The sequence below is a fragment of the Montipora capricornis genome, chromosome 6, assembly GCF_036669925.1.
Source record: "Montipora capricornis isolate CH-2021 chromosome 6, ASM3666992v2, whole genome shotgun sequence".
Taxonomy (NCBI): domain Eukaryota; kingdom Metazoa; phylum Cnidaria; class Anthozoa; order Scleractinia; family Acroporidae; genus Montipora; species Montipora capricornis.
The window spans coordinates 47576492-47603991 of record NC_090888.1 but is presented as its reverse complement, the minus strand read 5'-3'; the positions used below and the strand labels follow the sequence as shown (position 1 = coordinate 47603991).

The window sequence follows — 27500 nt, the reverse complement described above, 5'->3', positions numbered from 1 at the left end:
ACTCGCCATTTTTAAGACCTGAATTCAATGAAAGCAACTGAGGGGTCATGTCATTAAGCATGCAGCCTAGTCTAAAAATTCAAACCTCTTCGGTGGGTTCCTTGTCTTACTGAAAAGAAAAAGAAGTCCTAAAAACCCTGAGCACTGTGTTTGTAACGAAGACCGGCTTTGTATCAACGGAGAAGTCATTATGAAACGTAGGATTCGTTAAAAAAGCAACATTCCTCTTTGTTTGTTTCATCCACTGAGGCTGCCGGCCAAAGGAACTGGCTCATGTGACCGACCCAATTAATTAATAAACATTTCGTCGAAGTTATCTATTAACTTAATGTCGACATTTTTCAGCATTTCAATCGTTTTTCTCAGTGCTCGAAATTAGCGGTCGTCCGAGACGACAAGAAAGTTTAATGGGCGACCATTTTTCAGTGAAATAAAAAGCTTGGTTGCCCGAGGAAGAAACAAAGGATATGAGCCCGCCAAAATGATGCGAATTAATCATAAGTAGCGCCCGAATTACTTGTAGGTTTTTCAGTTGGCGATTGTCAATGTCCGACGAGAGTAGTGTGAAGTTGTTAACAACGATTAATTTGACGTGTTTTGAATATTTGTAGCTTTCAGAAAGCATTGAATAATGCAAGAAACAATGATGAATATCACAAACATGAAGGCCGATTTGATAAGGTCAAAACATAAACCCAGCGGCGAAAAACCACAGGATTTGGCTCACAGCTTTTGAAATAGGGACAATGTGGATTTCTTTTAAATTTTAAGCGTTGTTAACTTTTCAACCCATAGATCTACAGACTTCCGGTACCGCATTAATAGGGCAGCACTAAAAGCAAGAATCCGGAATCGGGAAACCAGAATTATCCGCAATTTGCGAGGATTTAATACATTATCCACTGAATTTGGTTTGGTAGTGTTTATCCGCTGGATAGCAATATCCACTCTTTGAACAATCGAGGGCTGATTCTTGATTATCATCAAGTCTTCTTATTGGAAATCCCCGTAAATAAATTATCGTAATTGAAATTTGTTTGTTATACATGGTCAAGTTTACGTAAAGTAATAATGTTTGAAATGTCTTAAATAAACAAAGTTATGTTTTACAGTCTTTCCATTAAGTCTCACTCTCCGATGTTAAGGCCTTGAAAATACGTTTATGTGAATTCATGTACATAAAAAAAGTTAGTTGAAAGAGAGCATCCACATTTAATCTTACAGTTCCTCTTTGTTGTTTTATTATTATAGATTTATGCAGGACGCCATAGGAACGCAAGGGCAAGGAGAACTCGATTAGAGCAACAACAGATCGATAGAAATATCCCTTTTGACGAAGTAGATCATTTGGAGGACACTGATAGCTTGAAACCTGTTGATCTGCAAGAAATTACGGTTGGAATTTATGTGGCGGTTTACAAAAAGGAATGGAGCAAATGACCACTAATTGGGCAGGTCGAGCACATTGAGCCCACATCAGTTAATATATACATGTAATGTTGGCTCGATGACTCCTACAATGGAACTTGGGATCAAATAGATTCCCCTGTACAGATGATACAGACAAGAGTCAAATAGTGATGATAGGAGTGCGTTTCACAAATAGTCGAAGAATAAGCGGCAAAGAACATATCGACGAGCTTAAAGAAGGATACAAGGTTATCGATGATAAGGATGAAGAAAGCGAATAAAAAAGTTGTATGCTCTGTATGTTTGCTTGTATGTAACACAAGTTTTAAAAATGTGCATGATGAAGCTTTACATTTATTGTGGTATAACATCCTCAGAGCCCTTGGTATAACATCCATATGTCAGAGAGTCCTTGGAAAACATCCATACGTCAGGGAGTCCTTGGTATAACATCCATACCTCAGAGCATTTGGTATAATGGTTGGGGTCCCACTAGCACTTGACAGCGCTGTTACAATGCTGTTTTGACCTTTCAGGTCAACAACAGTGTAACAACGGTGTTACATAACCTGCGGTCCCACTAGGAGTTTTAAACAGCGGTTTGAAATTTATAGCTGTCAACTTGTCAGACATCTCAACTTGCAATTTCGCGGCAAAAGCAATCTCGCAGCAAGATGCCTGATCATCGCGTTCTTGCTGGATTGTTTTTTATCATTACTTTAATACTTGTTACAAGGAGGATCAATCTACATCGTCATATGGTCTTGAGCCAATTTCTACATCGCCGAAGGATGTTTCTGGCACGGTTGTTGAGAGCTTGAGGAGTAAGAAGGATTCGTCACGTTTGGGTTTACCCTCGCCCACAACATTGGCTAGAGGAAATGCTCAATAACAGAGCTCTTAACAGCCTTTGGAAAAGGCATTTTAGAGTTTCTAGAAGAACATTTGATTATATCTGTGGGATAGTTACTCTAGACATCCAACGCCAAAACACACGTTTTCGACAGGTGATTCCTGTACAGAAGCGAGTAGCGATAGCTCTGTGGAGACTAGGGTCAGGAAATTCTTATCGATCTACTGCAATAACGTTCGGCATTGGAAAGGCCTCTGCAATTAAAATATGCCACAGTTTTAGTGAAGCAATAAACCGGAGGAAGAACGATTTCATTTCTTTACCAATTCATGAAGATGACATCAAAGAGACTATAAGCAAATTCGAAGAGAAGCTGGATTTTCCACACGTGGTAGGGGCAATTGATGGTACACATGTGGAAATAAAAGCACCACTTTTAAACCCAGCCGATTACTTCAACAGAAAGCAAAAATATTCAATTGTGACTCAGGCTGTGACTGATTCTCGAATGCTATTCTTGGATGTAAGTACTGGGTGGCCAGGGAGCATACATGATGCTCGAGTGCTTCGTCTAAGTGGTGTTTTCAGGGAGATAGAAAATGGTACTATTCTAACCAGACCAGTTACTGTAATAAACCGAACAAATGTGAGGCCCCTAATACTGGGTGATCCTGCCTATCCGCTTCGTCCATGGCTTATGGCTCCCTTTCCTGCAGGAGGTGCTTTAACAGCAGCGCAACAGCATTTCAACAATCACTTATCTAAAGCACGCGTGATAATTGAACGTGCTTTTGGAAAATTAAAAACCCGCTGGCGTTGTCTGTTAAAGCAACTGGAAGAATGTACGGATCGTGTGCCCCAAACAATCATTACCTGTTGCATTCTTCACAACATATGTATACACATGGATGACCAGTTGGATGAAGATGACGATGACACCGATGATGATGATGATGACAGTGATGATGATGGTGGGGATGGTTATTTAAGGCCGGATAATGCGGCCCAAAGGATAAGGCAAGCTATCGCAGACTACTTTTGAACCTCTGCAAGTTACATTCTTTAACTTTAGTTTATAAACTGATCACCACTCTGCAAAATCTACGTATTCATAGAATTTTATTTCAAAATCTTAAATGATTACAGTCAAAGTGTATTCAAGTTCAAGTATCAAATGTGTTTTTATTACTAACTTGTAGCTAAAACAGGGAAATGTATACCGAATATGAACATCAGACTTGCGCATTATATTCCATGCAAAAAACAGAAACAAAACATTGACCTAATATTTTCAATCTTTCTTAACCATTTTTCCAAATTCTGTTATGGCGGTGAGAAAAAGATCTTTAAAGTTGTTTTTGCTTCTCTCAAGAGCTGCCATCATCCGTTCCTCTCGTTCCTGGCTCTCTCTAAAAATGGCCAACCATGGGTCGTCATCGCTCTGTCCAGGCCCTTTAGGTGGACGCTTTCTCTTCTTAGTCACCTTGCCACCCTTCTTGCCATCCCCACTGCCATCCTCACAGTTTACCTTGTTGATATCTTCACGAGGGTGCTTCTTAGCTTTTCTGGGATTTTCTTCAGATGCGGCGTTGCCTTCTAGTTCCTCACTAGCTGAAGAGGTCGAAGGAGCTGGTGATGGAGTCGACCGCGGGCTTTCTGAGGAACTCTTGCTTGTTGTTTCCACGAGATAGGGTGGGTTAACGATGTCTCTTGAGCCCATGAACTCATCTAAAATGTCGAAATGGGGGCAGGTCTCCATGTCGTCACTTCCCGCTCCCGAACATTTAATTTTGTCTTTTGCTTGTTTGTAGCGGCGAGTGAGGTTAAAAAATTTCTCTTTCACCCTCTGAGGCGTTCTAGAGCTGTTGACCTCCAGTGCCTTCATTTCTTTCTCCAATTTCTCGGCCATAATAGCCCACATTGTCTGCCCCTTTTTCCCCTTTTTCCGAAGGCCTTCAACCTCCTCTTTGTAAATTCTTATCAGGGTCTCTTCTTTTAGAGTGCTCCATGATGGGGAGCGCTTTGTAGTCGAGGTTTTCGGTGATTCTGCGTGGCTGTTAGAAGAAGCGGAGGTTTCTAGCGGTGGACTTAGGGCAGGAACTTGGCTGGATGACGGATAAGGCATGAAGATTGAGGGAAAGGGCATATTTAGAAGGTCGACATGGGGAATGAAGCCATACTGACTGTGACTGCTTCTGAAAGAATCAGTGAAGAATACATGTCAAATTCCCGCCATTACGGATTCGTCTACCCAGCTCACTTTTAAAGGTTAAACATCGTAAAGGAATGAACTACTAATGAATCAATCGAATATAATTAACCTTTCCCAGCTGGCAGAGGGCCGAAAAGCAGTCCAGTCGTTGTTAAGATCCATGTTACTCAAAAAATCTTCCTTGTTTCCTTTGTGCGTTTAACTGAACAAGCGACAACCTTGAAAACTAAATGTTAAGGTGACCTTTCAGATGAAACTAAATCGCTTTGGCGCTAAAATTTCTTATCGCAAAATGGCCTTCCTGTTCAGCAAGTCGCGATTGGTCCGTCCCAAGTGAATTTAGATAGACACCAGATAGATCGTACTTTTAGAGTTGTAAACAGCGTTGTTAAAATCCTTTGATTGGGCCGCGCAACCTGAGCAACAGACACTGACACTGACATTGGCTAAATAGTCGGTCACACTTGAAACAGTGTGACACCGTTGTAACAGCGTTGTCAAATGTGCTAGTGGGACCTCAGCCAATATCCATACCTCAGAGCATTTGGTATAATATCCATACCTCAGAGCCTTTGGTATAACATCCATACCTTAGAGATTTTGGTATAACATCCATACCCCAGAGTCTTTGGTTAACATCCATACCTCAGATATAAGTTGAGGTATGAAACTATCATTCTCTCTTGAACATGATTTCAAACAGAAAAACGTGACCACCACTACATGCTTTCACCATACCATAAAAATTGAGCTAACATCTGTCATGACAAACACCATGTTTTTCGCCATCTTGCCTAAGTGATAAAATTAAAACCATGCAAAACGAGGTTCCGTAAGAAAGTGTAGAATTCCTGTATATGAAAATGAGCTATTTCACGTCAGGTGAAAATAAAGTATGTGAACACTCCGCAAAAAATATAATTGGACGGCTTAAAATCATGGACTTGATCAAGTCCATTTTTAAACGATCAAGTGTTCTTGCTTAATCGTGCGTGAAAACAAGGGCAGTTATCTTAATGGCTGGATTCTAGATGATAACCGTTCAGTGATAATAATATAATTGCTTCTGTGTGCAACCTTACATAACAGAAATACCTTGTTAAGTTTGCATTTCTCAGTTTTGGAAAGTTCGTCCGTACTAGTTCTGCCACATGACGTGCCTTCATTTGCAAGTTCATTTCAATTTCCTTGACCCTGCCGTTCCTGTTGAGCTGGTCCCAATCTTTTCTTGACCCTGTCGTTCCTGTTGAGCTGGTCCCAATCTTTCCCACGTGGAGTAGATTTTCCCATTTCATTCAGCAAAACGAACTCGTATTTAACAACCCTTATTCTCGGCTGGATTTGGTTGGAGTCTGAATTGCTTGATGTCGCCATTGTCTAAACGTCCGCTCTAGAATGTAGAAGTCTGGCCAAAAAATACTCCTTTGTCCTAGACCCCCAACCAACTTCCAGCATTGTTAGTAAGCATTGTTAGTATGTATGTATGTTTTATATTGAGATTCCTGGAGACCTTTGGAAGCCTTTCTGAGGAAGCAGATTTGCACACCACTACACAGACGCTGCCTTTCACGGGCAAAGGGCAAAAAGCAGCACAGAAGAAACCTTAGACAAAAGAAAAAATAGGCAGGCGCATGCCTGCCTTGGGAGTTCAAATCTGGCGTCTGTCATTACAGACAATATTGAACCATAAATGCTCGCACTGTATGAAGACTATTTTGTAAAAATATGTATTGCTCATAAGAAGCCAAGACGTTTTAACCAATTAATACCTTGCAAAATCAAATTGAAACATAAAGAACCATTTCCTTTCAATACTCTGAAACGCTGCTTTATAGGTGTTATTTTCGGCAGCGCTGTTGTCAGAAGTATTTGGATCACATGAGAACAATGGTCCTTTTATTACAACCAAATAAAGACGCTAACATACATCGATTCAAGTCCTAGTTCTCAGTGAACACTGAATTTCGCGTCTTGATGCCTGAGCCTGCTTGAGAAATTAAAGCCTGGTTTTTAAAGCTAGTCTATGCAAAACATGCCTGGATTGAGCTTTTTTAATTGTGAGATTGCCAGCAGTAATGGTGTGGATCAAACCCTATTCTGCCCAGTATGGTAAGAATATTTTTATTGATCTGATCAACCACATTTTGTTTTCTCACAGTATGGTTTTGGCTTTTCGCAACTAGAATGTGCAAATATTTACCACTAGGTTAGATTGTTCCACTGGGGTTCGGATGGCTTAATTTTTACCAGAATATCAATGCTGATGCGATTCCGGGATACCAAGCATCAAACGTATTAATGTATTTTCAATTTCAAACTTATTTTTAATCTTATGCTTTAGGCCAATTATTTCTGGTAACATGCTTGTCCTTCTGCAGTCCCACAGGTACAACTTAGCTATCAGTGACAAATAGTTTAGCAAGGGGCGTTTTGAATCTACAATGCCTGTTATGACATCTTTTAAAGTAAGGGAAACAGGTTCTTTTGAGGTAGAATGAAAATAAAATTCAAACTCTTTCCAAAAAGTGTGCAAGTATAAACAGTCGAAAAAGAAGTGGCTGAGGGTTTCGGGATGTGTAATTTGGTATTACTATGTAATATAGAGTTAAGGACCTTGTACTGAAAGGCTCTAACATATGGTTCACAGCAAACAGAATGTGATAGAATATATGCTTTCTGCAGTTCGTCACCGGTTAGGTCAAATTCATGTTTTAGAGTTAGTCCCCTGCTAGGAAATTGTGCTTTTTTGCTCAGCAACAGCGAGTAATAATCCTTTTACTTCTTTTTTAAGACATTAAAAGCCTTCTCAATAAAATCGCTAATGTAGGGGGGTTTGTCATAAAAGTGTAATTACTCATTTTTGAATGAGAAGGTATAGCATGGCGAAGACCTGCCCAAGTTAAAAAGCATCAAACTTGACATTCCTTAAAAGAGGAAAATAGGTTCGATGGTCAATATAGAAGGCACAAAACGTGAAAACGATAATTACAAATGCGATTCACAATCTCTACAGATATCGGCCTCTCCAGAGAATGTGTGCAAGAAAAACAAAACCCTTCCCCTCCCCCTCAGGGGAACAATGACGTGATCAGTAGTAAGTGGCATTGTACGGATACAAATCACAGGAATTAACAGAATACAGGATATTTAGGTTAAAAATTAATGGGAAGCGGGATACTAAGACCCTCCCTAATGGGGCGTCAACATCGTAGATGTTCTGTAAGTGAGGGACTGTGCAATAATTGTTTTATTAAATGTTCATTAAATTTCGAATGGTTGGAAACCTGAAAGTAAGAATCAATCCCTTTTCATCTGGGCGACCTTTGAGGCAGTCAGTTTCCATATTAGGTCATATGGTAAATGAGCTGATAACAGAGATTGAGTGAACCAATCAGAAAGCTAGAAACGCAATATCTGAGGTCGAACATTTAATAATATTAATAATGTTAATATCAAATAATATTATATATGATGTTTTGCAATATTAACAGAAATCATTAATCAGAAATTATAATAGTAATTATATTAATAATATATATATATATAAATGAATTAATATTGTATTATAATAATATTTATATTAATTGATAATATTTATATTAATCAGAAAAAAAGACCGATTTATCGTTCTTAAGTCATATTCGATTGTAAACGCGTAAAAACGAGCTTGCATTTGTTATTGAATAAACGAGTCTCGATTTCTTCGATCGTATGAGCGAGTGTCTATATCAATCAATTAACCAAATGTAAAATGTAAATAGAGTGAAATTCAAAATGAGTGACATATAAATCGAGTAAACATGTGGGGGTTTCCCAGAAACAATGAGTGACCCCTATTTATAGTATGCTACAGATCTCCAAAGCCTCCGCTTCTTAGCAGTTTGCAACTCACCGATTATTATGGTGCTTTCCTGATGGGTGATTTTAACTATCCTAATATAAGATGGTTAGATGGTTCTGGTTTCGTTGAGCCTATCATTGGAGAGGAGCACATCTTTGTTAATCTACTTCTGGACTTAAACTTTTTTCAGTTTGTAACTTAACCTACAAGAAATGATAATTTATTGGATCTTGTGTTTAGAAACTCGCCTCAACTCCTGTTAAATGTAAATTCTGGACCTAGTTATATTGACTCTGGCCTTCCCTCTGATCATTATCCCGTCTTCTAATGATGTTAATCTGACTCGTCGTTCTACGAGAAAAGAAGATAGTTTTCAGGTCGATTTTTCTAAGGTTGATTTTCAACTTCTAAACGAATGACTCAAATTATTGCCTCTAAGTTCGGTTGTAAACACTGCAAAATCAGAAGAGCTTTAATCCATATGGGAAAACTGGAATGACTTTGTTCTTTCAACCATATCTGATTGCGCTCATAAATGTAAGCAAAGAATTTCACGCTATCCCCCATGGATTAACGGTGATTTGGCTAAAGCAATTCATAAAAAGAAAACATTATGGAAACAAACAAAAAGATCTGATGATATGGCGTTGAAAGAATAAATCCATAAACAAAGACAAAGGATTAAAAACTGGATTCGCCTAGAAAGAACCCTGTATTTCAATGACTTAGCAAACAATGCCTTTTCAAACCCTAAAAAGTTTTTGTCATTTTTCTCGTTCAAACCTCATGGCAAACTCGTGCCAACCGATATATCAAAGAATCAGCATTTCTGGCACTTCTGAGGTTGAATTGAATAATAATAATAATATTCTAATAATAATTATATCGCTGTCTGATTTTATTTTATGTGTGCCAGGATATTGATGAAGTGGTGGAGGTTTCCATAAACCCCATCAGAAAAGGCAAAAAGAGGACCCTTGAAGATGCACAGTTGGAGGTAGTGATTTTACATGACAAGTAAAAAACTAATAATTTCCAATATGCTTGTAGTTGTCAAATCTGTTTATTTCAAACTGTTCCAGTACTTTGAGGTTGCAACCAGTTATTACAAACTGAAGATGGAGAAAGTGAAACTTGAAATGGAGCTTCTCATGAAAAAGCAAAAAGAGGGTGGGTATAATAATAATGTTTAACAAATTATTTTTTACCACAATTGCTTGTAGTCTTGCAGTCTGATTGGTTAATTTGCCATTGTTAAGAGTCAGAGTCTAGACAACAACCAATATTTGATTTGATTGAATTAATATTGTTAGTGTCCCCACTTAAGGCCCTAGCAAACGGCTTCAACATTTGCTTCAACATCCATTCGATTTTGTTGAACGCTGTTGTAAGGTTGTTGAATGATGTTGAACGGTGGGATGAGCAAACGGTTTTAACATTTCATTCAACAAAACTTAGCGAGTGGCCTGGTGATTAGTTTCAGGCCCCAGGTCTTTTCACGCCTTAGACATGCAAGGGCGCCATTTTGAAATGACAATGGGTCGCGCGTATGTTTACAACATAGTTGGCTCGTTACTAGCAGTTTTTGTAGCTTTCGAAGTTTTGAATGATGAGGATAAAAAATGCGGGAGGGGAAAGACAAGGCAATGGATCAAACGAAGGGATGAAAGGGGCTATTTAAACAACATCGTGAAGGAATTGGCGATCGAGAAGACACAGTGGAATATAAAGATATGATGCGAATGAGTCATTCCGATTTTCAACAAATACTGAGCTACATTGAACAGGATATTACTCGTAAACAAGTCCTTGGTGGGAATAAAGTTACTGTTATGTAGACTTGTAGTTTTCACTGGCTGCTTGTCCTGACTTCCAGGAATTCGTTTTGGCAATTTTGCAACCAAGTTGCGTCCTCAGGCCCGCTATTTTCGCCTTAATATCTTGTTTAGTATGCTTAAGTAAGTCTTCCAGTTCTGTGTAAGCGACTTCTCTCTTTTTGTGATTGTGATAGTCTTTGCTGAAGACGTCCCACAGACAGCTTCTCTTCTCCAGGTCATCTATGAGGGTTTCTATCTCGCCAGACTTCCATTTTGGTTTCTTTGTTTTGTCCGCCGCCGGTGCTTTTCTTTTCCTAGTTGCAGTATTGATCTCTACTTCAAAATCGTCTGGCGTGTCATAGTCCTCCATTGTAGGATAAGCTGATCGAAATATCACCCGGACGTACTACAGCCACACACAAAATCGTCTGGCCGCTTTGCTACCCTCTTTGCATTCATGGTGACCATGGTTACGTCTTGTTCATTGCGCATGTGCTTGCTCAACAATGTTGAAAGAGCGGGGCAAATGACTTTAACTCTGTTTCAACATTCCCAACATTCCAGAGAACAAAAGAAATGTTGAATGCATGTTGAAGCAAAGTTTAAAGGCTTTTAAACTCTTTCAACATCGATTCAACATCGTTTCAACGTCGTTTCAACATCGTTTCAACATGTTTCAACAAGTTGGAAAGGATGTGGCAAACGCTTTCAACATTGCCATTCAACAAAATCGAAAGGATGTTGAAGCAAATGTTTGCCAGGGCCTTTAGTGCTCTTGTGGTAAATCCATTGACACTTAAATAAAGTTGTCATTATCATTATTACAAAGCAGCTCATGTCATGCTAACATCGAAGTGTCACGCAATTGTAATAGCAAGTCAGGAATGTTTAGTTTGGCAAATAAACCAATTAGATTGTCTTGGTTGGGCTCATTTGTTGTAAGGATATGCTTGCAAATGACCTGAATTAACACTGAGTGTTATGACAATCTGAAAGAGTCCTCAAACATAGGCCTCCACATTCGTGGTACTGTGCCCCATATTTTAATTTCATTCATCTGTGATGTGTGCTCTGAAGTGATGGCGTATTGTTGATATTAACTCGTAATCAGATAAAAATATTTCCATTAAATTCTTCCATTGATGTCGGAAAGGTGATTCATTCTCTGGCCAAGCTACACAAACGCTGGGACACTGAATGAACATAACGACTCGACACAACATTTAGTTGAACATTCCTTCAGTATTTTGAGGTGGCAACCAGTTACTATAGAATGAAGTAAGAAATTGAGGCTTTGATTAGAAAGAAAAAATAGCCTAATCATCGTGAGTTAATCATCATGTTTTCCTGACAATGTCCAGCTTTTTTGTGATATTTTCTACTTTTCTCCTCAGAATAATTCAGGATTTTGTGAAGGATGTGTGGCCTTGGAACTTGTGCAGCTGATATTCAGTGCAATATATTCTTTTATAAACTAATTTTGATAGTACGCACACTTTCATTGGCCAATAGCTGTGTTTAGATGAGAGTATGTAAACATGGCTGTGACATCAAACAAATTTTGATGTGTTGTCAGACATGCGTTTTGATTGGCTGGTGGGAAATATGAGTGTGTATCAAGAAAATCTGTTTCAATCAAGAAGTAAAAAAAACAATTTGTTTATCATCAGTATGATTACAGATCAAATTGGACTACACAAAGTCCTGTTACCAATTAATTTATCATAAAAATTACAATTTCCGTGAAAAGAAGAAGAGCCAAGTTATGAAAGAAAGGGAAAATTCGCATTTAAAGAGGGACAAACGAGGCGTAAATTGTTTAATGTTGCTCTGAATGAAAGAAAGCCCCAATTTAGGAACCTGTCCACTATTTCTATGTTGATTGAAGCCAAGGTTGTGATTGGTTGATTTAAACTACAACTTTGAATGTGATTGGCTTATTGAACTGTCGGATAACAACTTGGCGAGCGAATTAGTGGAAAATAGTAGTTTTTTTAAACCAATCACAATCAAGGAAATTGCAATGTTAATGATTATTATAATGTGTGTATATGAGTTTATTACATCCATTTAGAAATCACTGGTGATCCTTGCAATCTGATTGGCTCTCAGTAGTGTGATTTATTCTCAAATTGCACTGTATTTGCTCTAAATCGTATCATTTCCTCAGCCAATGAGAAAGGAACACTAAAACAAAACAACCACTCAGATTTCAAGGCTTGTTTAAGGTGATCAATCAAATTGCAAGAAAATGAAAGACAAAGAAAACCATTGAGTGGCAGATTTTGCAATTTTTGTTCCCAACTGGATCACTAATAAACATTGGTACTGACTAAAATCCTTATTTTAGCGATTTCAGACCAAATTGCACTCCACTCAGTTCAATTACCATTATTTAGTTAATGTTGATTGATTGTAAATGCCTGTTCGTCAAAGGCAGGATCCACAAAGAGCATTCTTCACGGGAACTTTTTCGCGAAACGCTGATTACTGGTTATAAGATTATGTAGCTAGCTTAGGGACTTGTCAGAAATTAGCAGGGGGGAGGGGGGGGGGTGGAAACAGAGGGGGTGACAACTTTTTGAGCCTCAGAAAAGGGAGGGGTCATGAAAAATGGGCCGTTAAAAGGGGGAGGGTCATGCAAATATATGCCTGTGATCATGTAGAAGTTCACCCACAGAAGAAAAAGGAAGTTCTTTATTTGGCAAAAAATAAAAAGAGAAAATAAAAGAACAACGGTTTACGGAACGTAATGGATATAAACTGTGAAGTACCATAGCAAGAATTTAACAAACATCTAGTTTTCATTTATGACGATGCTAAAGAGTCTTATTGAAATTATGAATAATGTTGTTATCAATGTTAGTAGAGTTCTGGCTATCCTATTCATCACTGTCTTCAGCATCACCATCAATGCTGCTGTGAGCATCTTAAGTACAGAGACATTGAGATGTCAAGGATTAATGGCTGGACTCCCATGAACAGGATTCACAGGGCACCACACAATTCAGGACAAAACGAAGCGGAGCGTTCCAACGCTGCAATAGGTGAAGCTTTGGTTGATGGCAGAGCATTACACTGGGAATACTTTCAACCAACCGATCTCATTAGTGAAGAAGAACTGAAAACACTCACAGTTGAAGAAATGAAAGAGCTAGAGGCAGAAGTAGTGGAGGATAATGCATGGAGAGTTGCCCAGGATGTTGTGTCAAGAATCGATGGCGAGCCTGGTCCAGCTGTGACTGTATGAAGGCCTTTGTTACCAATCGTAAACAACAGGATTTTTTTTTTCAATACTGAAGATATTCAGCAATACAATGCTGCAAAGTCGGAGACGAGAAAAGTAAAAGTCCCAGGACACAACTATTTCAAAAAATTAGATGACTCGATAGAATCCTGTATGATTACTGGAGAAATGTTTCACGAGTATTGTGAAAATTAGTCAGTGGATCCCACCCCTCGTCCAGTTCCAGACATCAACAAACTTCCTAAGTATCACTATCTGCCTGTTGCAGAAACACCCATCACAAATACAGACGACGTTAAAAGAAGAGAAGTGGATGATTATCACCCTAGAGCATGTTTAAAGCAAGTCCACAAAAAGAATGAAATCAATATCGAGGATACTGCAAGTGTTCGCAGACCTTTTGCAACAGATACATTGTTGAAGAAAGTCTTGTTCGAAAATACCTTGAACATTTAAATCATTTAGAGATGATGAGTGAGAAGAGAAAAATGGAAAAGAAAAAAAAGAATTTGAAAGAGAACACTATGTCTTATGAGAAATTTGACTGGATGGAAATGCTGAATAGTGGAACACTAGCGAAACAGAGTGTACAGTATGTGTTCTGGACAAATACATCGATAAACATAATTTGCTTGCAGTGAAAGGTAAAAACAAACCACGGAAAGTCAATGCTATTATGGATCACTTACGGTCATTTGCTGAGAGCACACAAACAAACAAACAATGCTCCCTCAGTGTGGAAGAGGTGGATGATCATGATGAATGTGAGGTAGATGAAGACGTTGCAGCATGACCCACTTGTTCTAGTGATGAAGACTTTGGAGAAATAGGAGAGTCGAGTGATCAGTTGGACTCTTAATGCTGTCATCGAAAATGTATGTATGTAGCATGACAAAGAACAGATTAGAAATATATTATGAGTTTTCATAATACTGACTCACCCTAGTGTATTGCAAGAACTAGATTTTATCATTCATACAAGAGGGGGAGGGTCATGATATTTTAGGCCAAGCTCAGGGGGAGGGTTAGCAAACTTCGCTCCCATTGCAGGGATGGGTCACCTAATTTCCGAACCCAAATTTAAAATTCCCACCCCCCCCTGCTAATTTCTGACAAGTCCCTTAAATACTATATAGTGGCCAGTAGGTTTAAGCAGAAATGGTATATTAAATAAGAAATCTGAAAGGAAGTGTTCATGGTAGTTTTGTATTTCCAATTGACTCAATGATTTCAGAGGATCCGCCCCATTGTAGCTTTATATTTAACTGTCCATTGCTTGTTTGTTGTGTTGAAATTTATTGTAACATATTAATAATTAAAGTGAGTAAATGTGCATTGGCGCTTACATTTGAGAAAACACTTCTTGGATAAGTTTTTGTCTTTTGGCAACTCCTGATTCATCACAGTTTTGTGCAGAATATATAGGCCTGTCATCACTGCCATTAAGCTGCATAACATCAAGTCCACCTGGAAGTTGGGTGTTGTCAAGGATGATCTTTCTATGACATTACTTGTTCTCCTGTGGCTCCTTTGGTAAATTTCTTCTGCTGCACTCGACACTTTGTCAGGGTTTAAGGTGGTAATAATGTAGCTCTGTAGGGCGTATCCTCTGTCCCCAAGCAACCATCCTTCCTGCTGTTTTGTTTCCATGTGAATCTGCAGTGCACTCCTGTTGAAGATGGCTGAGTCATGGACTGAGCCATGCCACTTGGCCACAAGGTTTGTGAATCGCATTTCTCCATCACAGACTGCCATCACGTTGATGGCATGAAATCCCTTAGACAAACATAAAGGTGTTTCTCTTTTGCCGGTGCACAGATTGGGATGAGCATGCCATCGACCGCCCCATAACCTTGGGGAAAGCTCCAATAGAGTAAAATTTCGTCATAGTTTATTATGAAAGATCACAGTGGTTAAAACGGCGGACGCAATAAACTGCGGCTCAAAACTTGAAGAGATTAACAGCCAGTTAGATGTGGGCATCAGAATATGAATCAACATTTTTGGAACAAACTCTTTAATCATTTGAATCACAGAATTAATACTTTACGTCAATTCGCATGACGGACGACCACGCTATGCGGACTGCGGAGAAAACAGTAATTAAATTAACTTCATCGCAAAAGACCTAAATTTAAGTTAGTTTTTGTGCGAAATTCTACGGGTTGTGTGTTTGTTGACCCCAGTTTTTTAGGAATATGTCTACTCAAGTGGAAAGAGGAGTTGAATTTGGGACTTTTCGCTAAATTGCAAACAAGAAATATAGATAATATAAATGGAAATGAAAAGCGCTCCCCCTTTCATGCAAATGAGCATGTCTAGTACTAGTTGAGTTTACTTCACAGTTAGCTAGTGCTTTTGTAGAACTATGGTAAAACTTAATTACATTCACCTTTTGTCTTGATGTGGGAAAGATAATCCATTCGCCAGCAATACTCTTTAAACACTGGGTAAAGGAGTGAACACAGCGACTCGCACTAGCCTTGGAAATCCCCATGGTGTCTGTGACGACTTTCAAGAAACTTCCACTTGCAAAGTAACGTAATGCTGTCAGGACCTAGTAGGTTTCATAAACATTTGAAACCTCCACTAGACTCGAAAAGGGCCTCTTTATCAAGAGTGCCAGTGGCTAGATCATAGAAAAAAGGAAAATTGCTCACCTGAATCTCCAGATCTAGCGGAGCATTTCGCCCGGTGTTGTGCATTAATTGTCCTTCAAACTTGACAATAAGCCACTCAACTCTCTCAGGTGACAATCTAAAACGTTCAATTACCTCGCATCTTTTCATTCCAGTCAAAACTGTTCTTTGTCTATATTTTCTTTTCTCACGATTTTGGGGTTAAAAGTGCTCCAATGGCAGCCATTTTTTATTCACTAAACATTCCCGAGATTTTTTGGAATTTTTTCGGGAGTACACAATCACCTGTAAAATATCTCGGGAAAAAGATTTGTTTTTTTCGGGCCCGAAAAAGGCGTTTTGTGAAACACCTAAAATTGTTTTCGGGAGCTTTTCGGTTGCATTTTCGGGTCTTTTGAGAAACACACGCCATTCCTCCATTTATAGAATGGGTGTATTTTGAGACCATGTCCTCTTTAATGTATGACATCTCTAAAAACTCTGCTCCTCAAAATGTTTCTAGACTATTTAGAAAGCCAAGTTTTATATTCATCCCTATAAAACTAGGTCTTCTTCTGGTAATTTTTATAGTCAATATTCGCGACTTATCCAACAACATAATTCCATACACGTTTTGGTGCCAGAGTTCAAAACTGTCTGCCACCTCAAGTACGCCAACAACTCCCTAAAAACCAATTTCAAAAGAAATTATGGGAAATTCTATGCGGTCTTTTTAAAGCCGAGGACACTTATGTTGGAGCACCCTCACTCCTCTTAAAGATGGCAAAATAACCTGTAACCCTTGTGTAACATGTAGTGATTATTATTTTATTGTAACCGCTCACTTCTTTCTTTCTTTCTTTCTTTCTTCTATTTCTCTTGTTTTGTTCACTTCTTTAATTAACTGATAATGACGTCTGATTTAAATCCATCTGCCTCGATTAACTCTAATACCTGCAGGTTGCACAGGATTATCATTGTAATTTGTATCTTAATTTTGCGATTTAAGAGATAGTAGGTGCATCAGGGTTTAGTAATGCTTTGTTGTGGAATGAGAATGTTCATGGTGATAGCTTACTACAAGATTGATCCCCTGGTTACATACTCTTACTGAACCAGTTCCAGAAGTGTTCGAACTCCCTTCTTCTGATTGGCCACAAAAAAAATTGTGGCCAATCAGCGAGGAGGAGCACCCAGGTAACTTTCTTATGCGAAGTAGTTGCAATAGTTGCATAGCGTGTTCTACAGGGATAGTTTAAGAACAAAATGTTAATGAAGTCGGAAAAGTTGCAAGCTTTGGCACGGCTGCATTACATTTTGTTCTGAAACTTCCTCTGTTGAACGCACTATGCAACTATGGTGATCGATGAAATGTTGAGAGTCACCTGGCTGCCCCTCGTCACTGATTGGCCACAATATTTTTGAAACTGGTTCGGTAATAGTAAGTGCCGAGGGGCTCTTCCCGGTCTTGTAGTAAAGAAGTGTGTCACGGTTTAGAAATGCTTTGCCCGTTGTAGGAAACCAGTGCATTCCTAGGATTTGCTAGGTTCAGGTGGTTTTAAGTTTTAGGAGGAGTGGGTTGTTCCAGAAAAAATCCACACCCCCCCCGATGGATGGGATTCTGGAAATTCTCGCAGGAAGTGGGGGTCAAGGACCATGGAAATCCAGGCGGGAGGGGGGGTTGAACTCGAAAAAGTCTTCTGCAGGGGTCATCTGAACCGGTAATTCACGCGATTCGAACGTTTAGTTCGGCGACAGTTTAGCGCTCTCAGACCCTGAAAATAGTAGAAATATTTTGTTCACATATTTTTCACCTGACATAAATGATAATCTAAGTTCCTTCGCAAGTCCTTTTGTAGCAGAAAACGCGAACAAGATACTAAAGAAAGAGGTGTCGCAACAATATTGCAAAGAAGAGTTTGAAACGCCTGACACATTTTTACTCGTTCCCGGACCCAGCGCGCCACCGTTGTTTCGTGTAATGATACTTGTAAAAAAAGGAAGCAATTGATCTACTTTCATACCTTCGCACTTTCTATTCTTTAGGTGTTGTTTTAGTTTTTCATCTAGGTTTACTATTATCAGCCTAGTCTGCCTGCTTCTCAGTTTTTTTAAACTTCAGCCGGATTCCCCTCTTAGTCGTAAAAGGAGGAACGTCAAATTCTAGCGTCTTTGTACCAAGGTTTACACGAGTTTGAACTTTCCTTCCACTGCAGATTAGAACTACAGGCTCTTGAAGGTAGGATACGTGACTCAAATTATCCAGTCTTTAAAAGAATTTGAACGATAAACAAGTTGAGACTCGTTTTTCAAAAGATTTTGATCATGTTTGATTTAAAAGTTCTCGATCTTGAGTGGACGAGACTGACGTTATGTCTCCAAAAGCAATGACTATTCAACTCGTTTGTCATGTTCTCTACTAATTGTATTTACTTTTGGACCATATTTAGTGCAAAGAAAGAACAAGGGCAATTGATTTTTATGAGCTAACAATGTATAAACACTTGTTCGCGTTTTAGCATTTTCGCCCCTTTTTTTTCTTAGTTCCACACAACAGAATTTTTGTATAATTTAGCCAAAGCTTTAAAAATTAAAAAAGAACAACTGCTATACGTGATTGTGCTTATTTTCTATTAAAAATAAATTAAATTTACCGTATTTTATCGGCTATAAGCCGAGCCCAGCTATAAGCCGAAGCCCTAAACTTCGTATGTTTATTTTTGGCGAGATGATTTTGAAGGAGAAATGAAAAAGATCCGGCTATAAGCCGAGACCCTTTTCACGCCAGGTTTCAGACCACATCAAAGTAACTTGTAATTATTGTATACTGAAAGATCTGTTTTTATTAAAAGTTACGGGCAGTTGAAATGAAAAGAAAAATGTGATGAATATTTAGAGAAAGCTTTCCTCTCCGGAAACATTGAATTCTTATGTACCGTAAATACAATTGATGAAAGCAGCGAATCACAGTAAAGATGAATTTAATGTGATCCGTTTGTGCGAATAAAAGCCAATTCGTGACCTAAGCGAAACATCGTTTGTTTAGAAATCAGCTTTTAACAATCTTTTAACAATCTTTTAACAAACTCTGAGATCGCGCGGGAGTACGGCATCAGTGAGTCGATGGTTCGTCGCTGGAGAAAAGATGAAGCAAGTCTCTTCAACAGAGAAATCAAACTGTCTGCCAAACGAAAAGCTATGGGCCGCTACACTCCAAAGTACCCCAAGATGGATCAACGCTTGTTGGTGTGGTTTTCTGATCAAAGAAGTCTGGGTGAGTATGATGTGACAAGATTGTTATCTTATTGTTTACCCAGTCGTGGGAACAGAATATTCTTATTGGTCAGTTTTTAATGGCTGTCAAAACGTTGCTAATTTCACATTTTACTCGTTTTAGGAATTGCAGTTAGTGGACTGATGTTGCGATTAAAGGCGAAAGATATCTGTAATAATCCTGAATTCAAAGCATCCGTAGGCTGGTACGTCAATTGGAAACGGCGCCATTCCATCACACTGCGAACGAAAACCACACTTGCTCAGCGTCTGCCGAATGACCTTGAAGAGAAAATAGTGCAGTTTCTCCGGTTCATAATTGCAGGTCGTCATCGCCATGGGTACTCCTTAAGCAGAATTTTCAACATGGACGAAACTCCCATGCGGTTCGAGATGCTGTCCAGCCAAAGTCTAGAGTTTAGTGGCAGCCGAACAGTTCCCATGAAATCATGCGGCGCGGACAAAAAAAGCTTCACGGTCACGTTGGCGGTCGCTGCTGATGGCAAAAAACTCCCACCAAAAGTGATTTTCAAGGGTGTACGTACCCCCAGAGACCTTGTTGTTCCAGAGTCAAAAAAAGGGTGGATGGACGAAAATGGTAAGTTTGAAGTTTGTGTCACTTATTCACTTGGGTGTCGTGAGCAATATGCTTTATTTTTAAGTGTTTCTTTATTTTGGAAATCTAATCGATCTTTCTCATTCATTCCCAGGGGTGAAGGAGTGGATTCGAACCTGCCTGCCCAGAAACCCTACGGATGAGCGGTCACTGTTGGTTTGGGACTCCTTTCGTGCCCATTTAACCGAATCTGTAAAAGAAGCTTTGCAAAGACGAAAGATAGATGTAGCTGTCATTCCCGGTGGCCTAACCCCAGTTCTCCAGCCTTTAGACAAGTGTTTAAATAAGCCTTTCAAGGACCACTTGAAGTCAAAATATCTGTCCTGGATGGTAAATGGCCCCTTCGAGTTCATTCCCGCCGGGAAAAAGAAAGCTCCATCAAGAAATCAGGTTCTATGCTGGATAAAACAGTCATGGAATGAGATTCCAGAGGAGATGGTGAGTCGGTCTTTCAAGACTTGTGGCATCTGTAACGTGCTTGATGGCACAGAAGATGACGCTGTCTACGAAGAAGATATGCCAGAAATTGATGGTGAGGAAGAAGAAGAAGAAGAAGAAGAGATGGAGGAGGAATTTGACACTGACAGTGACGAAGATGAACCATAAGATGACCTCCTGCTTTGGAACACCATGAAACAAACGGCTCCTTTAGGAGTCAACACATATTAAAAGTTTATGACCAACACCTCACCCTTTGTGTCTTTGTGTTTTACTCGGCTTGTATGCAAATACTTGTGTACTTATCTTTCTTTTAAAGTTGATATATTTTTCAGTTTGGGTCAAGCTCTCGGTTATAAGCCGAGTACCCCTTTTGCCCTTGGATTTTAAGACAATTCGGACTAAACTTGTGTATAAATCGCTCGGCTTATAGCCGATAAAATACGGTAAGCCTAATACTTTTTCCTGGAAATCCAGGCAGGAGGGGGGGTCATTTGTCTTGGAAATCCAGACAGGAGGGGGGGTCTTGGGCTTCAGGAAATCTAGGTGAGAGGGGGGGTTAAAAAACGACCCCATCCGTCGGGGGTTTGTGGATTTTTTCTGGAATAACCCAATTGAAGCTTTGACTAAAAAGTCCCTTAGTGATTTTTCCTTCCTGTAAGCGATAATAGAAGCATTAGGGAAGATGCTCGTTCACGTCGATCATGGTGTTACTGATAGGTTCGCCGCAGAGGAACGCTGTATCAGGTTGCAAGACCGGTTTTGGAAGACAGAGTGGATTCCTTCTTCAGTTGCGTGCTCTTATGGGTGAGAGCAGATTTTGACCAAATGTTCGTTGAAGGCGCTTCTTTTATGGTCCTGCGAGTGGCGTTTCGTTTTAGTCAGCCAATAAGATGACAACGATTTCAGCAACCTCGTTGCCAGGGTCTCTCATCTTAATCCAATAAAGGGAGGGGCGGCTTAGTAAGAATTTTGTCTATACTGAGACTACGGGAATGCGGAATGTGTTGTCACCAAAACAAACCAAGTTTCATGTGCTGCTGTATGTGAACATATGTTCTTCTGAGGCTATGTCTGGCGATAATAGTTTGCAAACGCCGAAGAAAACATATACATCGTCGGTCATAAGTTGCTGTAGATTGTTCGGTTCAGTCAAAGACGTTTTACATTGTAAAAATCTGTTTAAGAAGGCCACGAAGGAAGAAGAAGAAATATAAATATAAATATAACAATTATGAGGTAGATAACAAATAACTTGTTTAACTTTTAAAATAAATACTATGTAAAACATCGACAGATTCCTTGTTTAGAGAGGACCCTTCCCTAGTGTTTTCAATTGTCACGGAAGCACGTGACCAGACCCTACCAGGGTCTCTCCTGGCTCGAGAGACCCTGGGAACGAGGTTGCGATTTCAGATTTGTTTCGCGTCACTTGGTTAATTGAACAATCAGAGCCAAGCATCAAATCGGCAGGAGATAGTCGTCGAAGAAAATCAAAATCCTTTACCTTCCGAGTGGTCGAGATGCGTAACAATTTTCAGCAGGCTGGAACACGTTAAAAAGTGTTACGCATCTCGATCCCTGGGAAGGTATGGGATTTTGATGTTTTTCAAGGGCTAGCTTTGGGCTATTTGGATCAATTTTTGATCGAGGAGTACGAGAAGAAGCGTGAATCTTTCAGCCATTCTCCTGTGAATTTTGAAAGCGGTGCAATGCGATTTTCTGGGGAAAAATCGCCCGGTGCTGGAGCCGTTCAAAAAATCAGCTTCCACCATTGCCCTTTTATTCAGAGCCATTGTCTTTCTATGGAAAGGCACAGTAAACAGCGAACTCGAAATCTTCAAAATAGCTCAAAATACCACTTCTGAGGCGAAAGAACAACAGTAAACCGCAGATAAGGTAATAGAACGTTTTTCCGTGCACATATTTATTGACATGGCACTACAGAATTTGAAGAAGTAAACTGTGAATCCAATATTGCAAACGGGTACACAAAGAGATTGTACGGGCTCCCTGTGAATTAATCCTGGAAGACTTTCCCGATCTAAAATTTGATAGTAATTTTATCCACCCTGCTGAGAATGCAGCTTTCGTATTCTGTTTATATCTGGTAGCTGAGTGCAGTCACTCATAAGTGTTGAAAACGTCCGACAAAATCCAGCGATGAGAAGCTGAAAATTCGCCCTTTGTTCTTGTTACGAAAAATTATTGCGTGACTAGTATTTGGAACATTCTCGAGCATGCTAATTTCGTCTCGAATTTTCTAGATTATTTAATTAGTGCTGTATCATCGTGATTCAGTAATTCTATTTTAAGCCGTTTGCGTATGTTCCTGTAAATAGTTTCTTATTGTAATATTACTTTATGTAGTATAGCCGGAAAGTTCTAGAATCTTTCGCTGTAAAGTATATAAGCAAATCGATGCAGTGTTTAGATGGTTTTTTTTATCCCAGGAATGTTTGAGGAGTTTTACAGTACTGTTTACTGAAGTGTGACAAAGGTCGCGTGTAAAGCTTGGAGGCTTTGAAGAGTGACAGAGGTCATGTTTGTTAAGTGTAACAGAGAGGTTACGTGGATATCAAGGCAGAGGCCGTGTGTTTATACAAGAGCGACGGAGGTCGAAATATTGTTAACAAGTCTAGCGTGTGCTTGTTGTGAAGTCCGGAGTGGAATTACTGCTTTCGTGTGAAAGAAACAACTTCGTTGTGTTCTGACACTGTGTTCTGATTAGACTGCAAACTATACCTACCACTTTAAAACATCGAACTCGCAACAGTTCTTCGCTAAGCATGTCCTTTGCGAAGTATTCCCTTTGTGAAAATACTTTCATGCCTGGACTGCCAATTTCAGCTTCCACTTGAGTGGCATCTTGGGTTGAGAATATCCAGTAGGTCAGTTCTTCCATTTCGTCGTTATTTGAACTATCATTTTGCTTCTTGCTCTTCTTTTGTTGTTGTTTCTCGGTTGCTTCCCTGGTCGATTGAGACTGGTTATCGTTCTTCTTCCTTTTTGAACCTGACGGACGCGAAATCAAGCTCATATCAGGTTCATCTTCATTCCCGCATTCTTCTGAACTGCTACTGCGCGAGGGACTTTCGAAATCTTTACAGGAATTTACACTAGAACTATTAGCGGATTTGTCGCCCATCTCCACCATTTTTTTCTTCTGCCGATGAAATTATGACATTAGTTAAAAATTAAGTCCGTTCTTGTGTTTGGTCAATGCGTTTTAATATTCATGAGAAAATCAAACTTCAGTTTCAGGAGCTAAGCGACCTTCTGTTACCTGTGATGACTTCCTTAAGACAGCAGGATGGTCGTCAGTGTTGCTTTGCAAAGTATTATAATAAACTCAGATTACGCACACTCTGTATTATCTGCCAGATATACTACTTTCGTGCATCTATGTAATAACGTTTTTGCCCATTATGTGGTTGTCTTCATGTGTGTGTTGCTTCGAAATCCGTAACTAGACTGTTCTAAATTACAAGACCGCCAAAAATATCCATTTTGATTAATGTACTCTCGATTTAACTGCCTTGCAATAAAGAGACACTATCCTCTATTTCAAGGAAATGTTTCCAAGCTTTCACAAGTAGAATCAATCAAATTATGCCTTTTTGAGTTGTAAGATGTGAAAGTAATAGTATAAGGGAGATAGCGTGTGGAAAATGAACGTGCAATTCTCGAATGCGACCAAAAATTACCAGAGCCGATTATCACCAATGAACAATCATCTTAAGTGAAGTGATAAATAGTAAGGATTCCACCAAATGACGCCCTCGAAAGGCAATAACATATCAGATCTCTTTTTTGGTCTCCCATCCAAATACGAACCCCACTCCACGGGGCTTTAAAAAATTTTTTCTCTTGGGAAATAGTTTACAAAAATAGTATGTATGTAGATATGTATTCGCAAATTCTGGTTGGTGGGTAATGGTGAGTAAATTGTTTGGTTCTAACAAAGCCATTAAATATTTATCAAGAATTTTTGAAGTAAGTGTTATAAATACACATTTCCAGGAAATTAACACCGACCCGAACTGTGTAGCACCAACTAAGTTTGAATTGCTGACTAGCCATAATGCACCTAGCTTCGCTGAAATTCCAGTCTTAACGGCTCTATCTCGTATTAAAAGAACAGCTTCTGGCCCTGCCAACATCCCATTTTGAGTATGGAAGGGGTACTGTTTAGAACTTGCACTAGCAATAAACCACATCTTCAATACTTAGCGCAAGATGGAAGACAGCAAACATTGGACCAATTCCTAAGGAAACTAATACCACTAGATTGGATCAACTTTGACCTAGATCAGTTACTAACATAATAATAACACTTATTGAAAAGTTAGTGATTAATAATGAATTGAGAAAATCTGTCCGTACATATATACACACTCGGATCAGTACACTTCTAGAGATCCCTGTAGCACTGAAATGGCCTTATTAAATAAACAACATACTTAGATGAAATGGCTTAACTGATTGTGTTAGATTGTTACTGGTATCTATTTTTTAAAGGCTTTTGATTCAGTTTTGCACTACGTGGTGACTGAAAAGATTAATTCAGTGCCAGTTATTAATCCCTACGTTATTGACTGGGTAATCAATTTTTTGAAGGGTCTGTGTAGATAAAAACTCCATTCTTACCAATTACTAGAGGGGAACCACAAGGTACTGAATCGGGGCCAGTGCCTGTCACTAATATATAGATTTAGCCAAGCCTAAAAGCAAAGCTCCTGTTTCTAGCCCCAGAAAGCATTATAGTGCATATGGAAATAATTATGCTTCGGCATAAAGTACAAAATTAATCGTCATCAGTGGATACAGGTTACAGTGATGAAACACCTCTGAGCTGTCGGGAGTAAACAAACAAGCCTTACAAACAATAGCCAACAGTTTTGTCAAGACCTAAAACTGAAATTACATGCACAGTAGTCTATTTCACAAAATTTTCCGATTGACTGATAATCTTTACACCCTCTCTCTTCAGTTTATAACAACAGCAAGAATTGCTAAGTAAAAGTCAAGGTAAAGCGTAGTAATTCGCTTACTCGACTGCAATTTCACAGTCAAACAAAGCAGCTCACGACTGGACATCCATTTGACACAAAATGCCTACAAATCAAAGGTACGTGAACAGTCGTCACACGGCATCACTTTTTTGGGGGTGAGGGGTGAAGGGCGTGAAAACTGAAACAACGCAAACCTTTACAAAAATGTTAACCTTAGGCCTAAACATTATCTAAAGCATATTGTTTAGGTGTAAGGTTATCATTTTTGTAAAGGTTTGGGTTGTTTCAGCTATTGTACCCTTCGCCCCCTACCGCCACCCCCTTCACCCCTCACCCCTGAAATAGTCATGCTGTCGCCACAGTAATGATGAATTCAGTTCCAAAATAAGCAACCGTAATCAGCCACAAAACCGCTTGACAAACATAAAATTGCACGGAATTGGAAACGTTTTAAGGCCTTCTTCGTTTTCTTTTAGCGAGTTTTACAAAATATGCGAGAAAGCGAGGCATGCATTAAGAAGGAAAACATTACCTGAAAGCTCACCGTTGTAAACAAGTGTTTTGTTTCTCGGTCTATTTTCTCAGCTTTTAATGGTATTCGTTATTGAAATTTCGCTTATTATCCTTCCTCGCCTTCTCCCAAGGTTTGGTCAATTAGGGACCGGTCATTATTAATGTAGGGGGGGGGGGGTGGGGTGGGAGAAAAACAGGGAGGCCAAGGCTATTTTATAATAGGGGGGGGGGGGCTATTGTTTTTTTCTGGTACAAAGATAAGGGGGCGTCATCTGATTCAGCAAGATTAAGAATTTTGTAAGTCAATTCAAGAAAGGTAGACTTGTGAACCAGTTGGAAACATTGATACTCTGATCAGTAATTTAATACCATGACATTTGTTGTGTCCTCAACATGCGAATTGAAAAACAAAACACAATAACATTGTTTGTAAAGCCAGCCAGTGGAGAAAGTCAACTTGAATCTTGAAGGAAGCACCAAATCCTTCAGAATGCTGACCTCAGTTTAGCAGTTCAAAGTTGTTCACTAACTAAATACAACCTTTACAACTCAAATACTGCTATACTGCTATTGATTATGTCTTGTGATTTTAACAAAAACAGTGCAGTAATATAACAACTTGAAATAACTTTTTCTTCCAAGTATGGCAGTTCCTTAACTCCACGCTCACATTTGGAAACATCAAAATGAAGGACACTTGATTGAGAGTTCAAGTATTTACCATAGCAAGGATCATTATTGCTACTCAAAAGATAATTAACTTTTTGTTCGATTTTCTCCATTTCGATTTTTGTTACCCATCTCTTATTTCTCTCTTTGAATAAGCACTCTTCAAATGCACATTCAATCATTTGCAGTCTTGCAGCTCCAAAGATCCTTGCCAAACTTTCTGGTCTTCATGATACACTGATTTTGTAATTTAAGAGGTTAGTCAAAGGTTATCAAAAATCATCTGATTGTATGTGATAGTAAGCTTTCAGTTATCACTGGCCTTATAGCCAGTGGATGCGAGGTAGTGGGAGAGGGGGGGTGGTCATGGTTGAAATAATTGATAGCTAAGGGGGCTCACTTGCTATTTGCATACCCTATTTGGGGGGGGGGGGGAGGGGGGCACATAGAAAATTTGACATTCCCAACATTTTTCTCCCACCCCACCCTTACATAAATAATGACCGGTCCCTTAAGAGCCGTTGTCTGAAATTATGGAGAATTGGGCGTCAGTTTTGAAATTTTTAATTCCTTCATATTTTCCCCAAGTACCCTATATAGTGAAATATTTTCAAAAATAACATTAAAAGTTTCAAGAGCTTGTGAAATTGGGGAAAGTTTAAAAAAAAAATGGCATGTTGGCCTCCTTCGCATGGTGAAATTGGCAGAAAATAACACATTTTTAACTTGCTCTTATGGTAAGATGCGGCGTCGTCTGTTTATGAAACACAGACACAATTTATACAGACTTTAGCTCTTTATAACACAGTAATAAAATTGGGATAAGCTGTGGAAATGAGAATTTCACCCAACTTCCACACTACAGAAACCCAATTCGTACGTCGAGTTTGGACATGAAATAACAACAGCTTGGAAGAGAAACCTTGGTTGGTGATTACTGTGTTAAAATGTTTCTGGCGGCAATGAAAAATTACCCCG

At 39.2% G+C, this 27500-nt stretch overlaps 1 protein-coding gene across 1 annotated transcript; it reads left to right on the top strand.

Moving 5' to 3' along the window:
* Positions 1-2291: 2291 nt before the first annotated feature.
* On the top strand, positions 2292-3305 carry LOC138054032 (uncharacterized). Its single transcript, XM_068900552.1, has one exon. It carries the CDS (start codon positions 2292-2294, stop codon positions 3303-3305), a length of 1014 nt encoding a protein of 337 aa, XP_068756653.1.
* Positions 3306-27500: the final 24195 nt, after the last annotated feature.

What these genes read in the sequence shown, in the direction of transcription:
- LOC138054032 (XM_068900552.1), top strand. Translation starts at nt 2,292, where the DNA reads ATGCTCAATAACAGAGCTCTTAACAGCCTTTGGAAAAGGCATTTTAGA.